Here is a 19,597-nt window from a genome sequence, read left to right as displayed (position 1 = left end):
AAAGGAAATTATGTTTACAAATAAATTTGTTCGAAACAGTGTTTATACCAAGAAAAGTGAATTTTAAAATCGCTTATTTTTACTTTCAAATTTTGTGGGTGCAACCATCTTGAATAATTGTGACGTGTTACGGTTGCCCTATTGTTCTGACACAAAGAGCTTTTGTCTAGTAACAATAGGGCAACCGTAACACGTCACAATTATTCAAGATGGCAGCGCCCGCGAATTTTGAAAACAAAAATAGGCAATTCGAGAACTTATTTGTTTCGGATACAAACACTTTCTTTGAAAATGCTTTTGACTGACTTGACTGTAGCGGGTATATTCCTGTGATTTCAAGTCATGTTTTTGTTGAAGTGGAGGTTCCCTTTTAGTCTCGCTCCGAGGAGTCAATGGGTTAAAGTGAATAAGGGAACAAGGACACCCCCTGTGAGGGCCTCATAATCCAAGACACTGGCAACAGAAAGAACACTAAAGCAATGAGGTTGTTGATGGAAACGTACTTCTGATGACTGGTTGTTGTTGTTGTTTTGTATCAAGGGTATGCACTCAGTGCAACACTGAACATGGTGGCGTCCCACCAGAATGAAACAAGGGACTGGACTCTGAGGAATAAGAAGTCTTAATTGTGATTTACAGTTTCGTCTACGTTTCAGGGTGTTAAATGACTTTTGATGACGAGAAAGATCTTGAGCAATACAGTTCAAGAGAAAATAATTAAAAAGGATCACTTAATAGTTTTATATTGCACACAATTTTTGTGTCTAATGCACCCCTTTCGTGACTGTTGCTCATATTAATTTGCTGGTTTTTTCGGTTTTGGGTCGATATTTTAGCAACTGCATCGAGTGCCTGTGTTTATTAGTAAGTTATGACTAGGGTGCAGAAAGGTCATATTTGTGAAAATGAAAAGGTGTATTTTGGATGCATTCAGGGTCTATTTAGAATCAGGGCTCAAGAACCTTCTTGTCTGGTCATCTGGGACAACTAGATTTAATGCTTGGGCAAGCTTGTTCAATTAAATAAAAACAACAGGCCAGTATCAAGATTCTTACCATCAAAAGATGTAGAAATGACTCGAGCAAGTGGGTGATGAAGTTTGCTTGTCTGATGGGCAAGTTAGAATTTTAACTGTCTTCTGGCCCTGGAATGTGCATTTACTTGCAGAATAATAATTAACAATTATTGGACGAGGTTGAGCAAAATATTGTGATTTGTCAGTGGTGATGAGCAGATAAATTATTTGCCGAAGCTGAAGGCTGAGGCAAATAACTGACCTGCGAGACACTGACAAATCACGATATTTATCGATAACCGAGTTCAATAATTATTTTATCATTCGATGACTGAGTTAGCTTTATTTTTCACAATTCCCAACAATTAAATCTTTTTCTGAAAGCTCAGGAAAGCAAACTGCCATTTTCACACAAGAGCATGGTTTCAATTACGCATGCGCAGAATATTATTTGCAGCAAAACTTATTTCTAGCCAGTTATTTGCAGGTCACGTGGTGGGCTCTCGGCCAATGAAAGGGAAGGAAAAAATCCATCGAATGATAATAATTCGGCTTCAGCAAATAACACAGACCTCCGTTTTGATAATTCATGATATCATGCTCAACCTCATCCAATAATTGTTTATTAATTGCTCCTTTAAATCCCATCCATAGTTAAGTACTGGGTAACTGGTACAGTCTGATGTTATGCAACTATGTACAAACAGTTGCATGTGTACATTTAAAAATACTAGTCTACTGCTACAGTACATCCTATGGCACTTGATATTGCAACCAAGGTTCTCTTTGTGTGGTGGGTATGCCTCAAGTAGTATTTTGGCCATTGTTACTTCTAAATGTTCGGAGAAAAACACTGAAAAACTGTAAGCCAAACTGTGAAGAACAAAATTTATTATAATGAGTGGGTGAATCTTTAATGACACTGATTACCTTTTCTCATAAACATTGATTTCAATTAATATTTTGCTCTAGAATGCATTCTGCAAAATACAGTCATATTGGCTTCAGCGATGAAATTCTTCAATCAAGCTACAGTACTTCCCCAATTTTAAGCCTTAACACTTTGATAATCAAGAAAGTGTTGACCATGAAGAACTGACAAATTATTGTGAGGCTAATACATTCTTTGAATCAAATTGCTCAAAAGAATAACAGTTACCTGTTTTCATTAATAGACTACAATTTTCAAAAAGATGGTCATAAAATTCACATGCAATGTTCATTGTTCATTTCTTGAAGGATTGACAAATTAAAAAGACTAGCATGATGCCAAAGACCCTAAATGTCCACCCAAAGATTCCCCTACCTGTCCTGGATACAAGCAGGAGGAAAAAGTACAGTATTATTTTGGCTTCTTGTCATCACGTTGCTTTTCGCTTTTGCTAAGAAATTGTGACAGATCATTGCAAAACTCGAACATTTTTTCTGCATAAAATACATCAGTCATTTCATGTATCAAAGTAGAAATAATCAGTAAGGATGTTGGCCAAAAGGGCCCTCCCTTCAAGATAGACCCAAGGAAGGGAACTCTAAGTAGTATTATTTCCATGATTTTGAAAAAACGACTTTATCATCAAATAAGTCATATTTCTCCTTATTTCATGTCAACCTTAACAGTTTAGATGCTCATCTGAATGATTTGCATGCTACTCTTGATTTATTAGGTTTCCCCTTCCAAGTTATTATTATATTCAACTTATGGGAGAAAATGTTTTAAGAGGATTCAAAATGAATATTAATGCCTTGCATGACTATAATCTGCATTCACAGCCTTCCAGCTCTGCTGCAGGTGGTGTTGCTCTTTATACCCGCAAATTATTGAATGCCATCAAAAGAACTGACCTTAGTGTAACTGATGAGGAATTTGAAACTGTTTGGGTTGAGATTAAAAATGTTAAATCAAAAAGTATTCTGTGCTGTTGTGCCTATAGGCACCCTTCATCCTCTCCTGAAAGATTCACTGGGCATAATTATTGAGACTGTACTGCATAACTTAGCAATAGAAAGCAAGAATATATTTTTACTAGGTGATTTTAATCTTAACCTACTAAATTGTGTACACCATCCTGCTTCAGAAAATTTTCTGAATATGATATAATTATGAACTCTAATTATTTATTGCCTTATATTCTCCAACCTACCCGTGTAACCGATAGAAGAGCCACTTAAATTGACAACATTTTTGCTAACACATTCAACTTTAATGCTCTTAGTGGAAACCTTGTCACCAAGATTTCCGATCATTTCCCACAGTTTCTGATCATTGAAGACCTTAAAGTTGATTATGCCTCTTTAAACTACTACAAACATGACTATTCTCATTTCTGTGAGGAAACGTTTGTTGATGAAGTAATTATCTCGCTTCTGCTGACGGCATCTGAATCGACAGTTAAAAATAGCACAAAGGCTGTTAAGGAAGAGTTTTATCATCTTGACAAGTTTGTTACCATTACTTTTGACCACGGTCATAATAGCAACAGTTTTTAACTTCTGGAAAAACTATTGAGAATCATCCTTGTAATTCCATCATCTATTTCAGTTTGAAGCAACTCAAACATTTTGTCCACCAGTTTCAACGCTTCGGGAACTTTGTCAAGTGGAAATATGCGATGGGTGTAGATAGTTAGTTTCTGAGAATCAGACTCAATGTGGGCTAAAATACACGCTGCTTTAGCATTCGTCATTCGATGTGGAACATGAATTCCATGTTTAAGAATGAAATAGTACACACTACTTGAAGCAAAGGAGGTCCAACATCTCGCTTCAGGGCACACAAGACATAGCTGATGCGGGGAGACGTAATTTGGTGAGTCAGAATAAAATGGCATTGACCCTAAAGTGGTAATTACACACAATGAAATGCCTGTTCGTTGTTGATCAAGACCTTGAACAGCTGTCTGCTCAAAAAACCGCAACATACAACAACAGGATGCGTTGTTAGGTTCAATAATTGATTTGCAGACGTAACCATGGATTGCTTTTGCCTGGTCAAAACAAAGCTTGTTGCAGTACTTTGCTATGTGACACTCGGGACACTCAAATGTATTGTCTGACTCTTCGTGACATGTGCAGCACAAATTTTGTTCTGGTTGAACTGATGACATGTTGGAATCTTCTGATACTTTGTCCTTCTCATGGATTTCGGGGAGCTTGAAATAACTGCAGGACTCTATATTTCCCACAACCTGGTGCTCTAGGAAAGGGATGAGCCAAAGAGCCTTCAAACCAGTAGGAAACACGTGGTCCTTTTCAAGCCCCAACAGAGAAAGCTGATCTGAACTACTGGGAAAAACAGATGGACCTTCATTTTCTCTGAAAGCACAATGATCAATTGAAACACTCTTTGCCCCATTAAACATAATCCGAACTCCTCCACAAAGATTGCCCTCGAACACATTTTCAGTGCATTCTAAAGTACTTCCGGCAGCACAGACAATTCCCCAGTTATAGTTGTTTGAAATTATGTTTTCTTTCACAACTGTGTGCGTCGCTTTGTACAGTAAAATACCATGCTGTCTATTATGATCAATGAAATTTCTGATGATTTTCCCTTTTCCAGCCTGGCTGGCCACAAGGCCTGAGAGTTCATGACCAAAAATGTCATTTTTTTCTAGGTGAAAACAAACTTGCGACCTCAACTTAATGCCATATAGATTCTTTGATACTGAGTTGTCAATCAAATGGATGTAACAGTCCTGGCCTACAATACCTTGAATTTCAACCCCAGTTCCACTGCAACCAACGATATTGGATGATGTCACTGACACGCCCCTGCAATTGCCATTATTGCACTCTTCAAATTTAAGTGATATTCCAGTGAAGGGCTGGCTTACAACATCACAATGGTCAATGTCTAAAGCAAGAATGTTATCAGCTTCTATAAAAGCCTTGCAGTTTCTCCAAGTTTCAGTTGTCAAGTGTGGAGCACTCCCATGACGCCATCCAAGCATCAAAGTGTCCAAGTTGCAAGACCCTTCAGAAAATGTATCCACCCCTGTGTGTGGATGTGAAGCAGAGGACCAAGGAGAAATATTAGCGAAGTCAACATTTTCGAAGAGAAAGGATCCTTCGTTTAGGTGTATACCTGCAGTGCAATGAACAAGGCACCGACCTCCAGGGGGGCAAACAAAATTATAGTGACCTCCAAAAAGGCCAATTCCTTTGAAGCAATACAAACCAGGATTCAAGATGATGGTGAGAGACTGACTACTGGTTGTCAGTGATCTCTCCAGTTCCTTAAGGTCCCTTACATCACACACAGATTTGTACTCAATGTTTTCAAGTATTTCAGGGAATTTCTCCTTCAATTTCGTAATGTCACATGACTTTGAATCTCCAAACTTGAATTGGAGTACTGCCATTGATGCCTGAGCTCTGCTAGTGAACCTGGTCTTACCACTCTTAACAAGTTTGCACAATCCATACACTTTCCAGTAGTACCCACGATAGTACTCCGAGTTCACATAAGTAGCTGCAATGAAGTCATTGACAGCACTTTCAAATTCTCCCATCCTCAAATATGCAATACCACGGTAACAAAGAAACTCTCCAACAGAAAATGGCGATTTTTGGACTTGATTTCTGGCTGATCCACGAAAAGTACTGAAACCCAAAGCTTCAACAATTTCAGTGTACAGAGCTCGGGAGGTTTCAAAGGCCCCCTGAGCAAAGGCTTCTTTAGCATTCGAGTAAACATTGTTGATAGTTTTGGGCATTAAATCCTCCTCTTTCTGGAAACGTTTTGTTTCATTGACAATTTCCTTGACACAGCTTGGGTTTCCAGTCGCCTTCAGTGAAAGGAGTGCTGCAGATGCATGTGGGGGAAGCATACTCGTTAATTTCTGTAGGTCATCAGCATTGTAATACTGCATGGGGTCTTTTATTCCACACACAATTTCCAAACAGAATTGTTGAAACGTTCGTCCCACAGTTTCCATATGTAAGGAGTAACAGTGTAGCGCTGCTTCACAAAACAGTCTGGCAGTTTCCTCAGAAAAGAAACAAGACTTCAAGGAGGATTTTTCCAAGAGGTTACAAACAAGTTGATAGGCATTTTTTGACAGTTTTTCCCACTGTTTAACATCAAAGTTAGCTGAAGCAGATGCATCTTCAAGTTTGAAATATTGTTCCATAGGAGATGTCTTCTCCTGAGTATTTGAATCTTGCTCAAGAATTGTCTTCACTTCATAAAGGAAGTCAACGCTGCTAACACAATTGAGAAATGACTTGTGCATCATTCTTATACAAGAAACCAATATGCTGTCAGTTTCACCTTCAGTGACAAAATGGTCTTTTAAGGTCTCCTGGACAAGGCGATGTATGCTTAAAGTGCTGTCCGACTTCTGTTTGAAAAGTGAAAACTCAACCAACTCCTTAACAATTTGCTTTACACCAAGGGGCATTTGAATGCATTCCCTTAACTCCATATTTTGAATGGCTGGAGCACCCACATTCAAAATTTCAATGGGTATCTCATCAGGAGATAAAAATGCTGCAATTTTCGTGAACAAAGTGGCTGCTTTTCCAAGTTTCTCATCTTTCTTGTTATCTTCAATATAACGGAGGTTAAGAAGCCAGGTGGTTTGTACAGACAGGCGTTCTTCACTGTACAACTCTGTATGTGGTTTGGCACTTTTAGCATTCAAAAGCTTGGTCTTTTGCAACCTGTATTGCTTAAGATATGACTCAGTGGAGCAATTCAAAGTTTTGATGTAAGCTGAGGCTTGCTCTAAGGCAAGAGGTAAACCGCCAAGCTCTTTGGCAAGTTCTTCTTGAACGTGAACATTGCAACTGGATTGTACAACTGCACGCTTCTTCAAGAATTCAACAGATTCATCTGATGAAAAAGGACCAAGCTCTAAGCAGTTTTCTGGTGGAAGAATAAGGTCTTGACTCAACGTTGAAGAACTTCGACGAGAGGTGACGAGAATGTCACAAAATGCTTTGCACTTCCACTGGCCAGAAAACACTTTCATTGCACAGGGACCAAGCTCTTTTTGATCCATATTGTCAACAAGCAAAAGCCACTTTTCTCTCAGATTACCAAACCATGAAAGGGTTCTCTTTAATACCCAGCCAAACTCCAGTTGAGTTTCCTTATTACGCTGATTAGACTGAGCAACGTCAACAAACTCTTGATAAATTTCAAGGAGTGAGGATCTTATCAACTCTTCGCTCTCTCCATTTATCACAAATACACCCCCAGGGTACCTTTCCGTATTTCCCCAGGCATACTCAAGGGCAAGACATGACTTCCCACACCCTCCCAGGCCACAGATTCCCCTGATGTTGCTATTGGTTCTCTTTGGTCCATGCTGATTTGATTCTGTGCTGGCGTGGTCAAAAGCCTTTCCAAGATCTTCAAGCTCTTTTCTCCTCCCAGTAAAATACTCATTCCTGTTCAGTACACCGAAAAATCTTGGATGTTTAGCATCATCTTCACTTGCCTTGGAGTAAACACCAAGATCCTCCACCCGTTGTTCCAAGGTATGCACTCTGTTCTCTATTTGTTCAACCCTTTTGTAAAGCTGGAGAAGTGATTGCTCAATCCACAAAAGCTGAGTCTTCAACCTGTCTTTTTCCTCTTTGTCCTGGAATATGAAGTTATCCAAAGTGGAGGAAAGGTGTGACACTTCATTCTGAACCAAGCTCAACAAAACTGGATCTAAAGGGGAATTTCCACAAAATGTTGTACCTGTCAAGAGATAAGGCACTCAATTATACAGTGAAGCATACAATGAAGTTGATTTATCATCAAGGTTGGATAGACATGTCAAATGCTAGGTGTTGTTCTATCCATCTAAATTGAGTCGGTTTCCCTTTAAAAATTTGGAAACCAGATGGGAAGCCTCACAATGAGACTTAACCAGTATGAGTCACTCAAGACTGAGTTTGGTTGGTATTAAATCTACCCATACAAGTGATTTATTCACCTTTAAGACAATGTTTCAGTCAGTTTGAAGTGTATTAATACCAGATCAAACAAAGTTCTTCTATGTGTGATTTCAGGAAATCACATTCACAATGGACTCAGGTCAGCAGGATGCTGCTTAAAAAATAGTGTTGAAACATTCAGGGGTAAATTTAAAATTTTGATATACATCCAAGAGGATCTCGGGGTTTATGCCTACAGTGCTATCAGAGTGTCTGACTTTGTAGTAAGGAAAGGGGTATCAAGTGGACACTTAAAAGCATGGTTTCAGAGGAGTGAGAATTTGCTTATGACATACAGGAATGTGGGCAAAAAATACAAACAAGTGTGAAATGTGTTTCCTGATCGCTTAATTTTCAAGAAGTCTATTAGCCAAGAAAATCAGATTGACGATACCACCTTAAATGTGCTTTCCGTCTAAGCTAATCTTGAAAGCACCAGAAACTTGCAAGTGGAGGTCACACTTTTGAAAACTGAAATAGAGGATATTACATGGCCACGCGGAGATACGTAATTACTCTTTGAGTGTTGAAAAATATTTCGTGAGTGAGCGCAGTGAATGAGAGAAATATTTTTCATCATGAAAAAGGCGCCATTTTGATTTGCAATCATAGAAAACAGTGATCTCTTCACGGGTGAAAATAACATGTTATCTTCATGTGTGAAGATATCATGTTTTCATGCGAAAGCTCAATTGGTATTGGTATAATGCCTATGAAACCCCTGAGAAAACAATAATTCACAACACATGCCTACAAAAATGTGCAACCAGGCCTTGGGAGTGGGGTGTGAGGAAAACAACATCAAACAAAAACTGGAAAAACACATTCGCCTTTCATTGTTTTCCTGATGTTTACAATGGCCACTGACTAAATTTTGGTGATTTTACTGTAGGATCTTAGTCTTCAACACACCCAGAACAGAATGGCAAAGACCAAGGCGCTCAGGAAAAATTCTGGTGAATTATGGCAAGGTCTGTTTTCCACATGCCTGATGAAGTGTGTGGAAAATCAAGAAACAATGATATTCACCTGGATTCACCAGCCACTGTTAAAAGTCTCTTCAATCTTTTCTTTCCAGGTCTTTGTTTTCCAATATTTTAGCAATAGATTCACAAAGTACTGGTAACTCAGTCAAGATTTTTTTTGGGAAATGTATTTCTTTCAAAAAAGAACTGACTCATCCTCATGAATAGATAAGTTTGTAGTAAAAAAACCTTAAGCTTCTTCTAAAGGGTGAGTTCCTTTGTAAAGTAACATTCATACAGACATGCCGTAGGATTACTGCATAAAACAGCAAAATGTACATTTTTTTTAAATACTGTTATGTTTTTTATGTCTCCTCAAAATGAAAAAGTCAAGAAGGACATCATTATTTCAAATTAATCAATGGTTTGAGACTTTGTATTTTTGCTGATTTTATAATTACGGTACTTCATTAGCAAATGCACTTCATTTTCACATCAAAATAATCATTATTGTAACTTATAGACCAAAAAGCCACCCAATACAATGTATACTAGAAGCTCCATGAGTGTAAACTGGGTTGCCATTGTTGTGTGTTTGTCCTCCTCAAATTGTCGTACTCGTTGCCATACACCCTAACAAATTGTCAGTCCAGAAACGAAACTTACACTACTTAAAATAGCTTCTGTATTACAATATATTGCCATCAATGATCAGCTAGATTAGGATAGAGTTACCTCCGCGTGTTATACTGCGCTGTATGCTAAGATATAGTGGATTAAACGGATCTTGAAACATGTTGGCAGCGAAATAGGACAACCAATCTTTCGCCTATCACTTACAGAGTCGCGTGAACTACAGCTACAATAATCCTGTCAGCATGTCTGCCACAGAAAAGGCGCCTGAAGTACCGTACCTGGCACAACAGCCTCAAGCACAACTAGGACTTGTGCAGCACCCATCCTTCGGCGCGATGGCTGGAATAATGCCCATTGGCAAATTAGTTGTGACTGGGAATGTGGCGGACAACTGGAAAGTATGGAAACAAATGTGGAGCAACTACATGATCATCACTCAACTCGAGATACAACCGCCCTCGTACAAGGTCGCATTGTTTCTCCACTGTATCGGTGCCGATGCGTTAAAGATTTTTAACGGCTTTCAATTCGACACTCCTGACGATCGAAATGACGTGGCTAAGATAATACAAAAGTTCGACGAATTCACCATAGGAGAACTGAACGAAACCTTTGAGAGATACACTTTCAACTCTCGAAATCAACAGGAAAACGAAGGCATTGATGCTTATGTCACCGCCCTTCACACACTCGCGAAAACATGTAATTTTTGTGACTGCATGCGTGATTCGATCATCCGTGACAGGATCGTCCTGGGCATTCAAGATCACCGCACTCGCAAACGGCTTCTACAAGAACGGAGTCTCGCTCTCTCAAAGTGTATCGATCTTTGCAAGAGCCCTGAAGCGACAAATTTGCAATTGAAAATGATCTCTGGTGCCCCGAACGAAGATGTATACGCTGTGAATGATAAACTCCCGCCATCACACCGCCGCGATGACAAGTACAAGAAAGGCCGTGCAGGGAAACCGAAGACATGTAAATTCTGTGGCAAAGTACATCCTTTCGAAAAAGGCAAGTGTCCAGCGTGGGGAACGAAATGTACAAAGTGTGGTGGCAGAAATCATTTCGAAGTAACCTGCACAACTCCGACTAGAAAAGTGTACAGCCTGATGGGTGAATCGTCGGATGACAGCGATGTGGAGTACATTACAAGCATCGTTGCACAACCGGAAATGATACACGCCGTCATGCAAGGACATTACCCAAAAGTAATTTATGCTGAAATGTTTTTGACAAGAAAGAAGTAAAATTTCAAGTAGACAGCGGTGCCTGGGTGAATGTCATTCCCATCAAGTTTGTGACTGACAAGAAGTTCGAGCCCACAAGCCACAAGACGTCGAGGGCATTCAGCACCTCAATGGATTTGTCAATTACCTAGCCAAGTTCCTTCCACAACTGTCTGATGTCATGGAACTGATTCGTCGCCTGACTCGGAAGGATACTCCATGGAACTGGTCCTCTGAACAGGACCTGGCGTTCGCACATGTGCAGCGGTTAGTAACAGAAGCGCCTGGTCTGTGTTACTACAACCCTTCACAGGACCTCACCATACAGTGTCATGCAAGCTAGAGTGGCCTTGGCACAGCAATACTTCAGAACGGCAAGCCCATAGAGTACACAAGTCGTGCCCTCACCGATACAGAAACCCAGTACACGCAAATAGAGAAGGAGATTCTGGCGATTGTTTTTGCTCTTGAGCGTTTCAACCAGTACACATTTGGTCGACACATACCGTACACATCGAAAGTGACCACAAGCCCCTAGAGGCGATTCTTCTGAAAACACTAGCTCTAGCACCTCGACGCCTCGAACGAATGATGATGATGTTACAGAAATACGATTTCACTGTGCACTATGAGCGTGGCAAAAACATGCATTTGGCTGACATGTTGTCACGGGCTTACCTGCCCTAAGAAGTGGACGACTTCGAATTAGTCAACATGGTCCTCTATCTACCCCTATCTGACCAGCGTCTAGACGAAATAAGAGCAGAGACCCGGAAAGACCAGTCTCTGCGAGAGTTGTCGGAGGCTATTCTCGTAGGGTGGCCTGAACATAAGGACACACCCTTACTTCAGCATGGGTGACGAACAGACCAGACAATATGGGCTGGTTTTCAAAGGAAATTCCGTCGTAATACCTCGGAGCCTTCGCACAGAGATGAAGATGAAGATTCACTCGTCCCACCTCGGAATAGAAGCATGGCTGCGGCGTGCACGTGAATGCATCTACTGGCCCGGCATGTCTGCAGAAATGAAACAGTACATTTCCGCATGTGAAACGTGTAGGGAACTCGACAGCATGACCCACCCCAAGGAGATACTGATGCCCCACGAAGTCCCGTCCTCTCCTTGGGAGAAGATTGCCACGGATATCTTTACCCTCAATGGAAAGGATTACTTGGTCACAATAGACTACTATAGCAACCACTGGGAGGTGGACAGATTGCCAAACACCAAAGCCAGCACCACCACTCTGAAGCTGAATAGTCACTTTGCCCGCTATGGCATACCAGACCAAGTGATCAGTGACAACGGGCCGCAATTTACTTCTGACGAGTTTGCCAATTTCGCAAAAACATGGGATTTTGAGCATCTTGCCAGTAGCCCTGGAAATAGCAAGGCCAATGGCAAGGCCGAGTCTGGGGTGAAGACAGCCAAGCGCATCCTGAAGAAATCAATAAGGGCTGGAACCGATCCATACCTCGTCGTACTCGACTACAGAAACACGCCCACACAAGGAATGACAACCAGCCCAGCACAACGCTTGATGAACCGAAGAACCAAGAAACTCCTCCCTACAACTCAGAACATACTACTGCCTAGGACTCTAAACCTCGAAAGTGAAAAGAAAGAGCTGCGACAACGCCAGAGAGCTGCGACCTACCCAGCTTCTCTGAAGGTGACATTGTTAGAATGAAGCCATTTAAGCTTGGTGACAAGTCTTAGCGCAAGGTCCAAGTTACTGCAAGGCTTGACGAACGGTCGTACACTGTTGAGATGGAGGATGGAGCAGTCTACCACAGAAACCGACAGCATCTGCAAACCATGCCTGAACCCAGCAGCTGAACCCAGCAAAGCAGAGCCAGAACCGGAAATAGCCAGCGCAGATGAAAAGGCGACTGCAACAACAGCGTTTACCCCCGACCAGGGTAGTGCCCCTCAAGAGCCACACCCTGAAGTGGCGACCGTCCCGGAACAGTATCGGAGGTCAGAGCGACTCAGGAAGAGCCCAGCATACCTCAAGGACTATGTCTGTGATTAGACTCATGACTTCAAATTCTTCGTTGCTGTTATCATAATGATTAGTGTTTATCGCTTATTGATCGTCTTGTGTTGAACTCACCAACCGATAGATTTGCTCTATGGACCCTTTGATTCCGCACTGAAATGACACTGACGTTCTTTTTCATTAATTTTTATCTTCCAAAAGGGAGGATGTTACAATATACATGTGATTTCTATCAATGATCGACTAGGATCGAGTTACCTCCTCGTGTTAGACTGCGCTGTATGCTAAGATATAGTGGATTAAACGGGTCTTGAAACATTCTGGTTTGAAAATAATTTTTGCATAAATTAAACGTAAGATTTAACCTAAATAAGCAGTAGACAAGCTTAAAGAAATATTGTTGGCTTCCCATATTAGCTTCATTGTACACCAGAATGACTAAACAGCAAGAATTCCAGTCGTCACTAAGAAAACTGCTCCCAAATCAAATTTCAAGACGAAGACTGTGCAGACTTAAGAGAAAATGAATATAAATAGCCAGACAACAAAGAACATAGATACATTCAAGGTGTTCAATTCCTTCAATGAGTTGTTAAACCCATATCCAACCAGACAAAGTTACCAGGTTCAGTGTTGTAAATAACATCACGGTTAGTAAAATATTTAGAAATACAGGTCACTGCTCGATGGTTGATCGAAAGATGCGACAACTGTTGTTGAAGTCCATTATTCGTTGCTTTGAAGATTCCAGATGTTTATTTTTCACCTCCTGTCATGTTAATCGAATTGACCTTTCATTCTTGAGCTCCATAAGGATATACTTTGCTTAAAGATCCACCAAAACGCCATTCATGTTACATTGACTTTGACGCCATTGCAGGTTTATTAAATATTCTACTGGGTCATCAGATAAAATCTACGCATTTCTAAAACTTACTAAAGATATGCAAAGATGACTGTAGGCAGAAAAACTATACTTAGCGGGAGAGTGAGAGGAAAGACCCTACCATGCAACTTTTCTGATTTCCAACACAGAAAAATGCAACGCAGATTTCAACTGGATTGCCATATGGCAACCCAGAAAAAAATTACATAAAACTAGTGTAAGATAAATAAAAGAAGATTTAAAATGTTGCATAATTTGCTGAACCAAGGAGCATACCCAGTTTCACATTGTGCACATGTGATCATGGTGGGCATCAAAATGGACAATCATGGCAATCAGCTTCAATTCCAGGACTCCCTCTATTTTCAGAACCCAACATCACAGAGGGGATCCGTTTGCAAACGATGTAAGTTTCAACCAACTTCCAAAAAGTCAGCTCTACAGTTCTACTGAATGCATGGTTTCATCGAAAAATTTTCAAGTTCATTCAGTTACAGGTAGAAGTGCTTAGGAAGTCGATCTGCATTTGCTCTCCATCGGGTATACATGTGTGCATTTTAAACTTAGCCTACACTGTAAGAGTTCATTTGTAGAACGTGAATGAATGAATGAATGAATGAATTAATTAATTAATTAATAACAAGAATAAAGTCATTGATAAAAAAAAGGATGGATATTACGTACTCTGGCCCAGCAAATCAAATGGTTGAAACTTCCGTTGTTTGCAAACCCATTCCCTCTGGGCGGTCAGGTTCTGAAGACAGACTGAGGGAGACATGAGCGGTTTCCTCTGATCAGAAGTCGACTAGACGGCCCTGGATTGCAATGTATGATTGTATACTTACTGTCGCGAACCATCACATGTTCACCGTGCAAAAATAGGAAATTACCTAGGTATGCCACTGGACAAAAAAAAATCTTGGCGAGCCGTGCAAGCAAGGGGAGCCGTGGACCACAGACCTGTGTCTTATATCAAAACCCTAATTTGCTATGAAGTAGACTTCTCTTGCCAGACATTGTTTTCTAAAGATGCTGTGCTACTTCACCAATAATAATTATTATTGTTTCATGAAATATCAGAAGCCCAGCAAATAGAATTGTTGTTATTTAAATTTACTATGCCAGCCACTGCTACCTTTGGTCTCCCAGTCTTGCAATTCTGACACAATCCTGTCCTCATCTGCAGTGGGGAGACTGAGGGACTTGACAAGCTGCTTCATCTCTTGAAAACAACTCTTGAACTTCGCTTCATCCCAGACTGTGAGGTTGCAGTGGGCCCACTCATTCCTAACACTGTCTTTCACTGCCTTGGCTGACCCTTGTATGATTGCAGAAAACACTGGTACTTCACCAAGCAGCATAAGAACAGCAGAACCATCACACTTGTCATCAAATGCACTGAACTTTACCATGAATGGCTGAAGATATAGTTTAGAAAGGTCAACATGACTTAATACTTTGTAGTCAAATTTAGAGACGTCCAATTTTCCCGAAGGAAGTTTATGGTTGTTGTTGTTGTTAATATTCTCATATTTGAGTGTTTTTAGATGTTTTCTTAGAAATCCAGGTGCAGTTTGCATGTGAATGTTATGACTTGTTTTCAACTTATGGTATTCTGTCTGCAAAGACTGCTCCACAAAAGTTCGAATCTGTGGCACCATCTTGTTTAACAAGGCAATTCCAACAACCATCCAACGCTTCTGGTTCTCACTAAAAGTGCTCATGGCAACTTTCTCAAGGGAATCTAAAATTTAAAAAAGAAAAGTTTTAACAAGCTCCCACTAAAAGTAATAAATAAGTACTGTATTTAAAATCCCTATGCAGATGACAACAAAAGCATGAAGCTCACTTGTCTTTGATTACATCTTGATTTGCTTCATAACAGTGAGCCATACGTGTCACGGTAAGGTGAACCCAAAGTCAGACCAAGTACATGTAATGTGTGGTTCCAGAAAATATCCATACCCCCACCATGGAAGACTTTTTGATGTGCACCCCCCCTCCCACCACGATTTTCCTTTCAAGGGGAGTCTTTGATGTCCCCCCCTCCCCTCAGGTATTTCAAGAATTTGTGTACTTATAAAAACGAAAGTGAATTACAGTAGTTACGTAATTGCAGTAGAATTTTATTACAACAGTGCAAACATTAAGGTTAACTTTTAGAAAAAAAAAAAAGCTTTGTTAAGCTCATTATCCAGCTAAACTCTTAGCTTGTGCGCTATCAACTTTGCAAAGCTTAAACATTTGGGTTGCACGTCAACTGTTTCACTTTTTTGTGTGAACTTCGATGAGAACATTTCACTCGCTTAAACAACTTCGCAAACCATAGTAAATAAAACAGAAACTTACAAGGTTCCTTTGTCTACACATTTTGTCAGTTTCTTCAGGTTGATTCTTTAATATTTAGGGACCACACATGTTGACGCGGTAGGTTTCGTGAACGTCGTCACAAAGGCGATTGTTGAATATTATTGACGCCAAAATAATCCATCATATTTGTAAACTTAGATATGCCGATTTATGTGCAGTCTTCAAATTTACTGACTCTCCAGCAGTCATTCTTGCCGGTAAATGACACACAGCCTCACTGTTGCTTGCCTTTGAGCCACGGATGGAATCCAGAGGGCCACTCTTATTGTTTTTGGTGCAATTTACTTCCTCCAATGAGTAGTCAAACTCCTGTTTTAGAATTTCCAGTTTGACATAACGAACTGAACTTCAACAATCGTTTCCCGAGGCCGCAATAAATATTGCGTTTACTCAAAGAAGAGAAAACTTTCAAGACTCCCGGTTCCTGTCCGTGGTCTAAATGCCACCCACAAAAAAGCGTTGCACGCAAGCTTTGAGATGGTGGGAACTTGCGTCTTATCGCATTTTCAATGAGTTACTACCCCTAGTAAAACATAAATCCTATCAAAAATGTGTTTACTGCATGTGAAGGTAGCGAAAAGTGATACTCAAGTGAACGGAAGTGTTGGTTGGACGAAAAAGAGACAAACGGAAGTGTTGGTTGGACGAAAAAGAGACAAAGCTGGAAGTCTGGGGACGAGACTCCAGTTGAGACCGCCATTTTAAATGTTTTGAATCCGTCCCAAATGAAAGACACATTGTTCTTAGCTTCGGGAGATTGTAGCGCTAGCTAACTCAAAGAAAAACGGAAACATTGAAGCTAATAGTATTAACTTTATCTCAAAACTGACTTTTGTTTCAAAACATCGTCCGATAGTGTGTTTTGTGCTTCAGATCGTTCGTAAATTGCTTTCAATGTTTTGTATTGGTTCGTGACCCTTTGGAAAAGTAGTTTCCCACGAAACCCCCCTACCCCTTGGAAATTACTGCCCTTTAACCCCCCTCTCCCTCGGAATTTCCAATGGTCTTCCGTGGTGGGGGTATGGATATTTTCTGGAACCATACAATCTAGCACTCAGATCATTAGCAGTGTGCCAGGGCTTTTCAAAAACTAAGGCCTAACACCTGAGACCCCCGTCAAATCCCAGAAACTAAAAAATGGCTTTCACAAACCAAAAAAACCCCACGAATTCCAGAATTCTACACACTTACAAAAATCCACAAACCACCCTTGGTCAGAAGACTGATCATATTGGGCTGCAATGACCCTACTAAACACATAATCATATCATCGTTTGTTGACACTTTACATCAGCCTATAGCCAAACTGCAAAAGTCTTACCTGACAGATTTGACGCCGTTCATCATCTACATAGAACAAAACAAACTCTGGAAAAACACAATTCTAGTCTCAATGGATGTCACAAGTCTTCACACAAACACCCTGTAGGAGAAGGAATTGATGTTGTATGCAATGCGTATACAAGATTCTAAGAAAAAAGCCAAGCAACATCAACTATCTAAAATGGATGCTCGAACTCATACTCAAAGAGAACTCTTTCCAATTTAATGAATAGGACTATCTCCAGGCACATCGCAATGCAATGAGAACAAAAATGGCAGTTTCCTTTAAAAATAAGATCAGATCAGTCAGATCAGATCAGTCAGAGCACAACGAAACTGGTTGAGTGGAAAAGATATGTAGACAACATATCCTCTTTTGCAAGCATTCTAGGCTGCGCTGGAGAACTAATTGGGGACACCATAAACTGAAATTAAAAAATAAATGAGGGGCTATATCCATAACAGTTCACAGAACAAATCCTCACTGAAGTGAATTTCAGGGACAGAAAAAGGACTTTAAAACAAAAAGAATTACTGCCTTTTGCCGAGCAATAACATCAATCAGTGCCTAACTTAAAAAGAATATTAATGACTGCCCACTGACATTTTAAAGAAATATATCATGTCTTAGGTGGACTTGGACTCCCGATTCCAAGGGTCAAACGTCACTGGTTCGAAGCCAAGCTCTGCAATCGTGTTGTTTCGATTTCCTAAGACAACTTGAAGAGACTTTACTCCACACGTCTCTCTTCACCTAGGTGTATAAATGGGTACCGGCAATTTACTGCTGGGGGGTAACCCTGCACTGGACTAGTATCCCGTTCAGGGGGAAGAAATAATTCTCCCAGTTGCTTCATGCTATGACGAATAAGCTCCGGGTGTTACGAAAAAACTAAGACCAAAGACCTGAAACCCCAGCTTGTAAACAGTGGAAATTAAGGGAACGAAACCCTGGAAAACTTGCCACTAGTCAGAGATTTGGGCACTGGATGCTGTCTCCATACATGGTATAATTTAAACAGACACAAAGCCATGACACCCTTGAATGTTGTGTGACAGAAAAATTAGGTTTTGTTGAGTTCGATTTTGTTCTTTTGTTTCATGGACATTAATTATTTCGGATCCGGTTTATGAAAGACCAGCCGTGCTCGGTCTTCATTTTCGTGATCTTCATTTTCGATACTACCAAGTGGCGGCCTAGAGTCAGATATATGTTATTCCCAGGGACTCTTCCTACAAAGCGACGAAGATTCTTTGCACCAGAACTTGGAAAATGTGAAACAATTTTTCTCTAAGTTTACCCGATGAATTCTCGGTTAGGGTAAAGTGAAGTTCCTGGAGGTAAGGGTATTTTACACTTCATTTCAGAAGGTAAACTTACCTTCACTTCAGTTTTGAACCAGCGCACCGTTCACCTTCTGTAAATAAAACATTCAAAAGTAACCCATAATACGATAATGCAATACTAAGCTTTGTACTGTATATAAACATCACCTACTAGTCTACACGTTCTCTGGTTATGGAGTATATACCCATAATACCAAGGGTGCGTTCGATAATAGGAATGTGTGGCGTTTTGAAGCTACAAGAATAATAAAGCTTTGTGTAAAATAACATTTTAGCAGATGTTTGACAATTTTAATGTAAATCTCCGCAAAACGAAGGATTTCTAACTTCTATTCCATGTATTCCTATTCCGGAATACGGTCAATCGAACTCGCCCTAAATTAGAAATCCTTCGTTTTCACGGAGATTCACATTAAAATTGTCAAACATCTGCTAAAATGCTATTTTAAACATGTTTTTATTATCCTTGCTGCTTTGAAACGCGCCAAACATATCGTTTTAATCATTAGCAGGCCGTGAACCTAAAGTATGAGACCGTTCACGTGACCCCGCGGCACCCAAAAGTTTTGACCGAAGAGGGGCCGTAAGAAGGTTTCCCGTGAAACGTGATCGGCTCTTTTTCATTGCATTGCCGAGATTTGAGATTGTAAAAAGTTAAGTTTTTGTAAAAAGTTCAGTTTTGCCAATTCAATTTTTCACTTTCATGTTATTTACCGTTAAGCGTGAAATGAGAATATTGATTACTGTGATTCGTTAATAAGCGGTTTATTCAATATTATCAGTTCTAGCAATACAAGTATTGAAAACCAACTGATTTACAAGCAAGGTTCAAAATAAATATTTACAAAGGTATCCTAATAAATTAAAATCCAAGTAATGTACACTATT

At 40.1% G+C, this 19,597-nt stretch overlaps 1 protein-coding gene across 2 annotated transcripts; it reads right to left on the bottom strand.

Moving 5' to 3' along the window:
• Positions 1–1,491: 1,491 nt before the first annotated feature.
• On the bottom strand, positions 1,492–18,791 carry LOC138019193 (uncharacterized). 2 transcript variants are annotated; one of them, XM_068865890.1, is made up of 3 exons: positions 18,744–18,791; positions 14,805–15,413; positions 1,492–7,709 (listed from the first exon to the last, which is right to left on the bottom strand). In XM_068865890.1, exons 2-3 carry the CDS (start codon positions 15,391–15,393, stop codon positions 3,499–3,501), a joined length of 4,800 nt encoding a protein of 1,599 aa, XP_068721991.1. In that variant the 5' UTR covers positions 15,394–15,413; positions 18,744–18,791; the 3' UTR covers positions 1,492–3,498. The 2 variants fall into 2 exon arrangements, with proteins under 2 accessions (XP_068721991.1, XP_068721990.1); XM_068865889.1 differs by lacking the exon at positions 18,744–18,791 and adding an exon at positions 17,361–17,464.
• Positions 18,792–19,597: the final 806 nt, after the last annotated feature.

This window comes from Montipora capricornis, chromosome 10 (genome assembly GCF_036669925.1).
Source record: "Montipora capricornis isolate CH-2021 chromosome 10, ASM3666992v2, whole genome shotgun sequence".
NCBI lineage: Eukaryota > Metazoa > Cnidaria > Anthozoa > Scleractinia > Acroporidae > Montipora > Montipora capricornis.
This window is presented reverse-complemented; position numbering and strand designations above follow the sequence as displayed.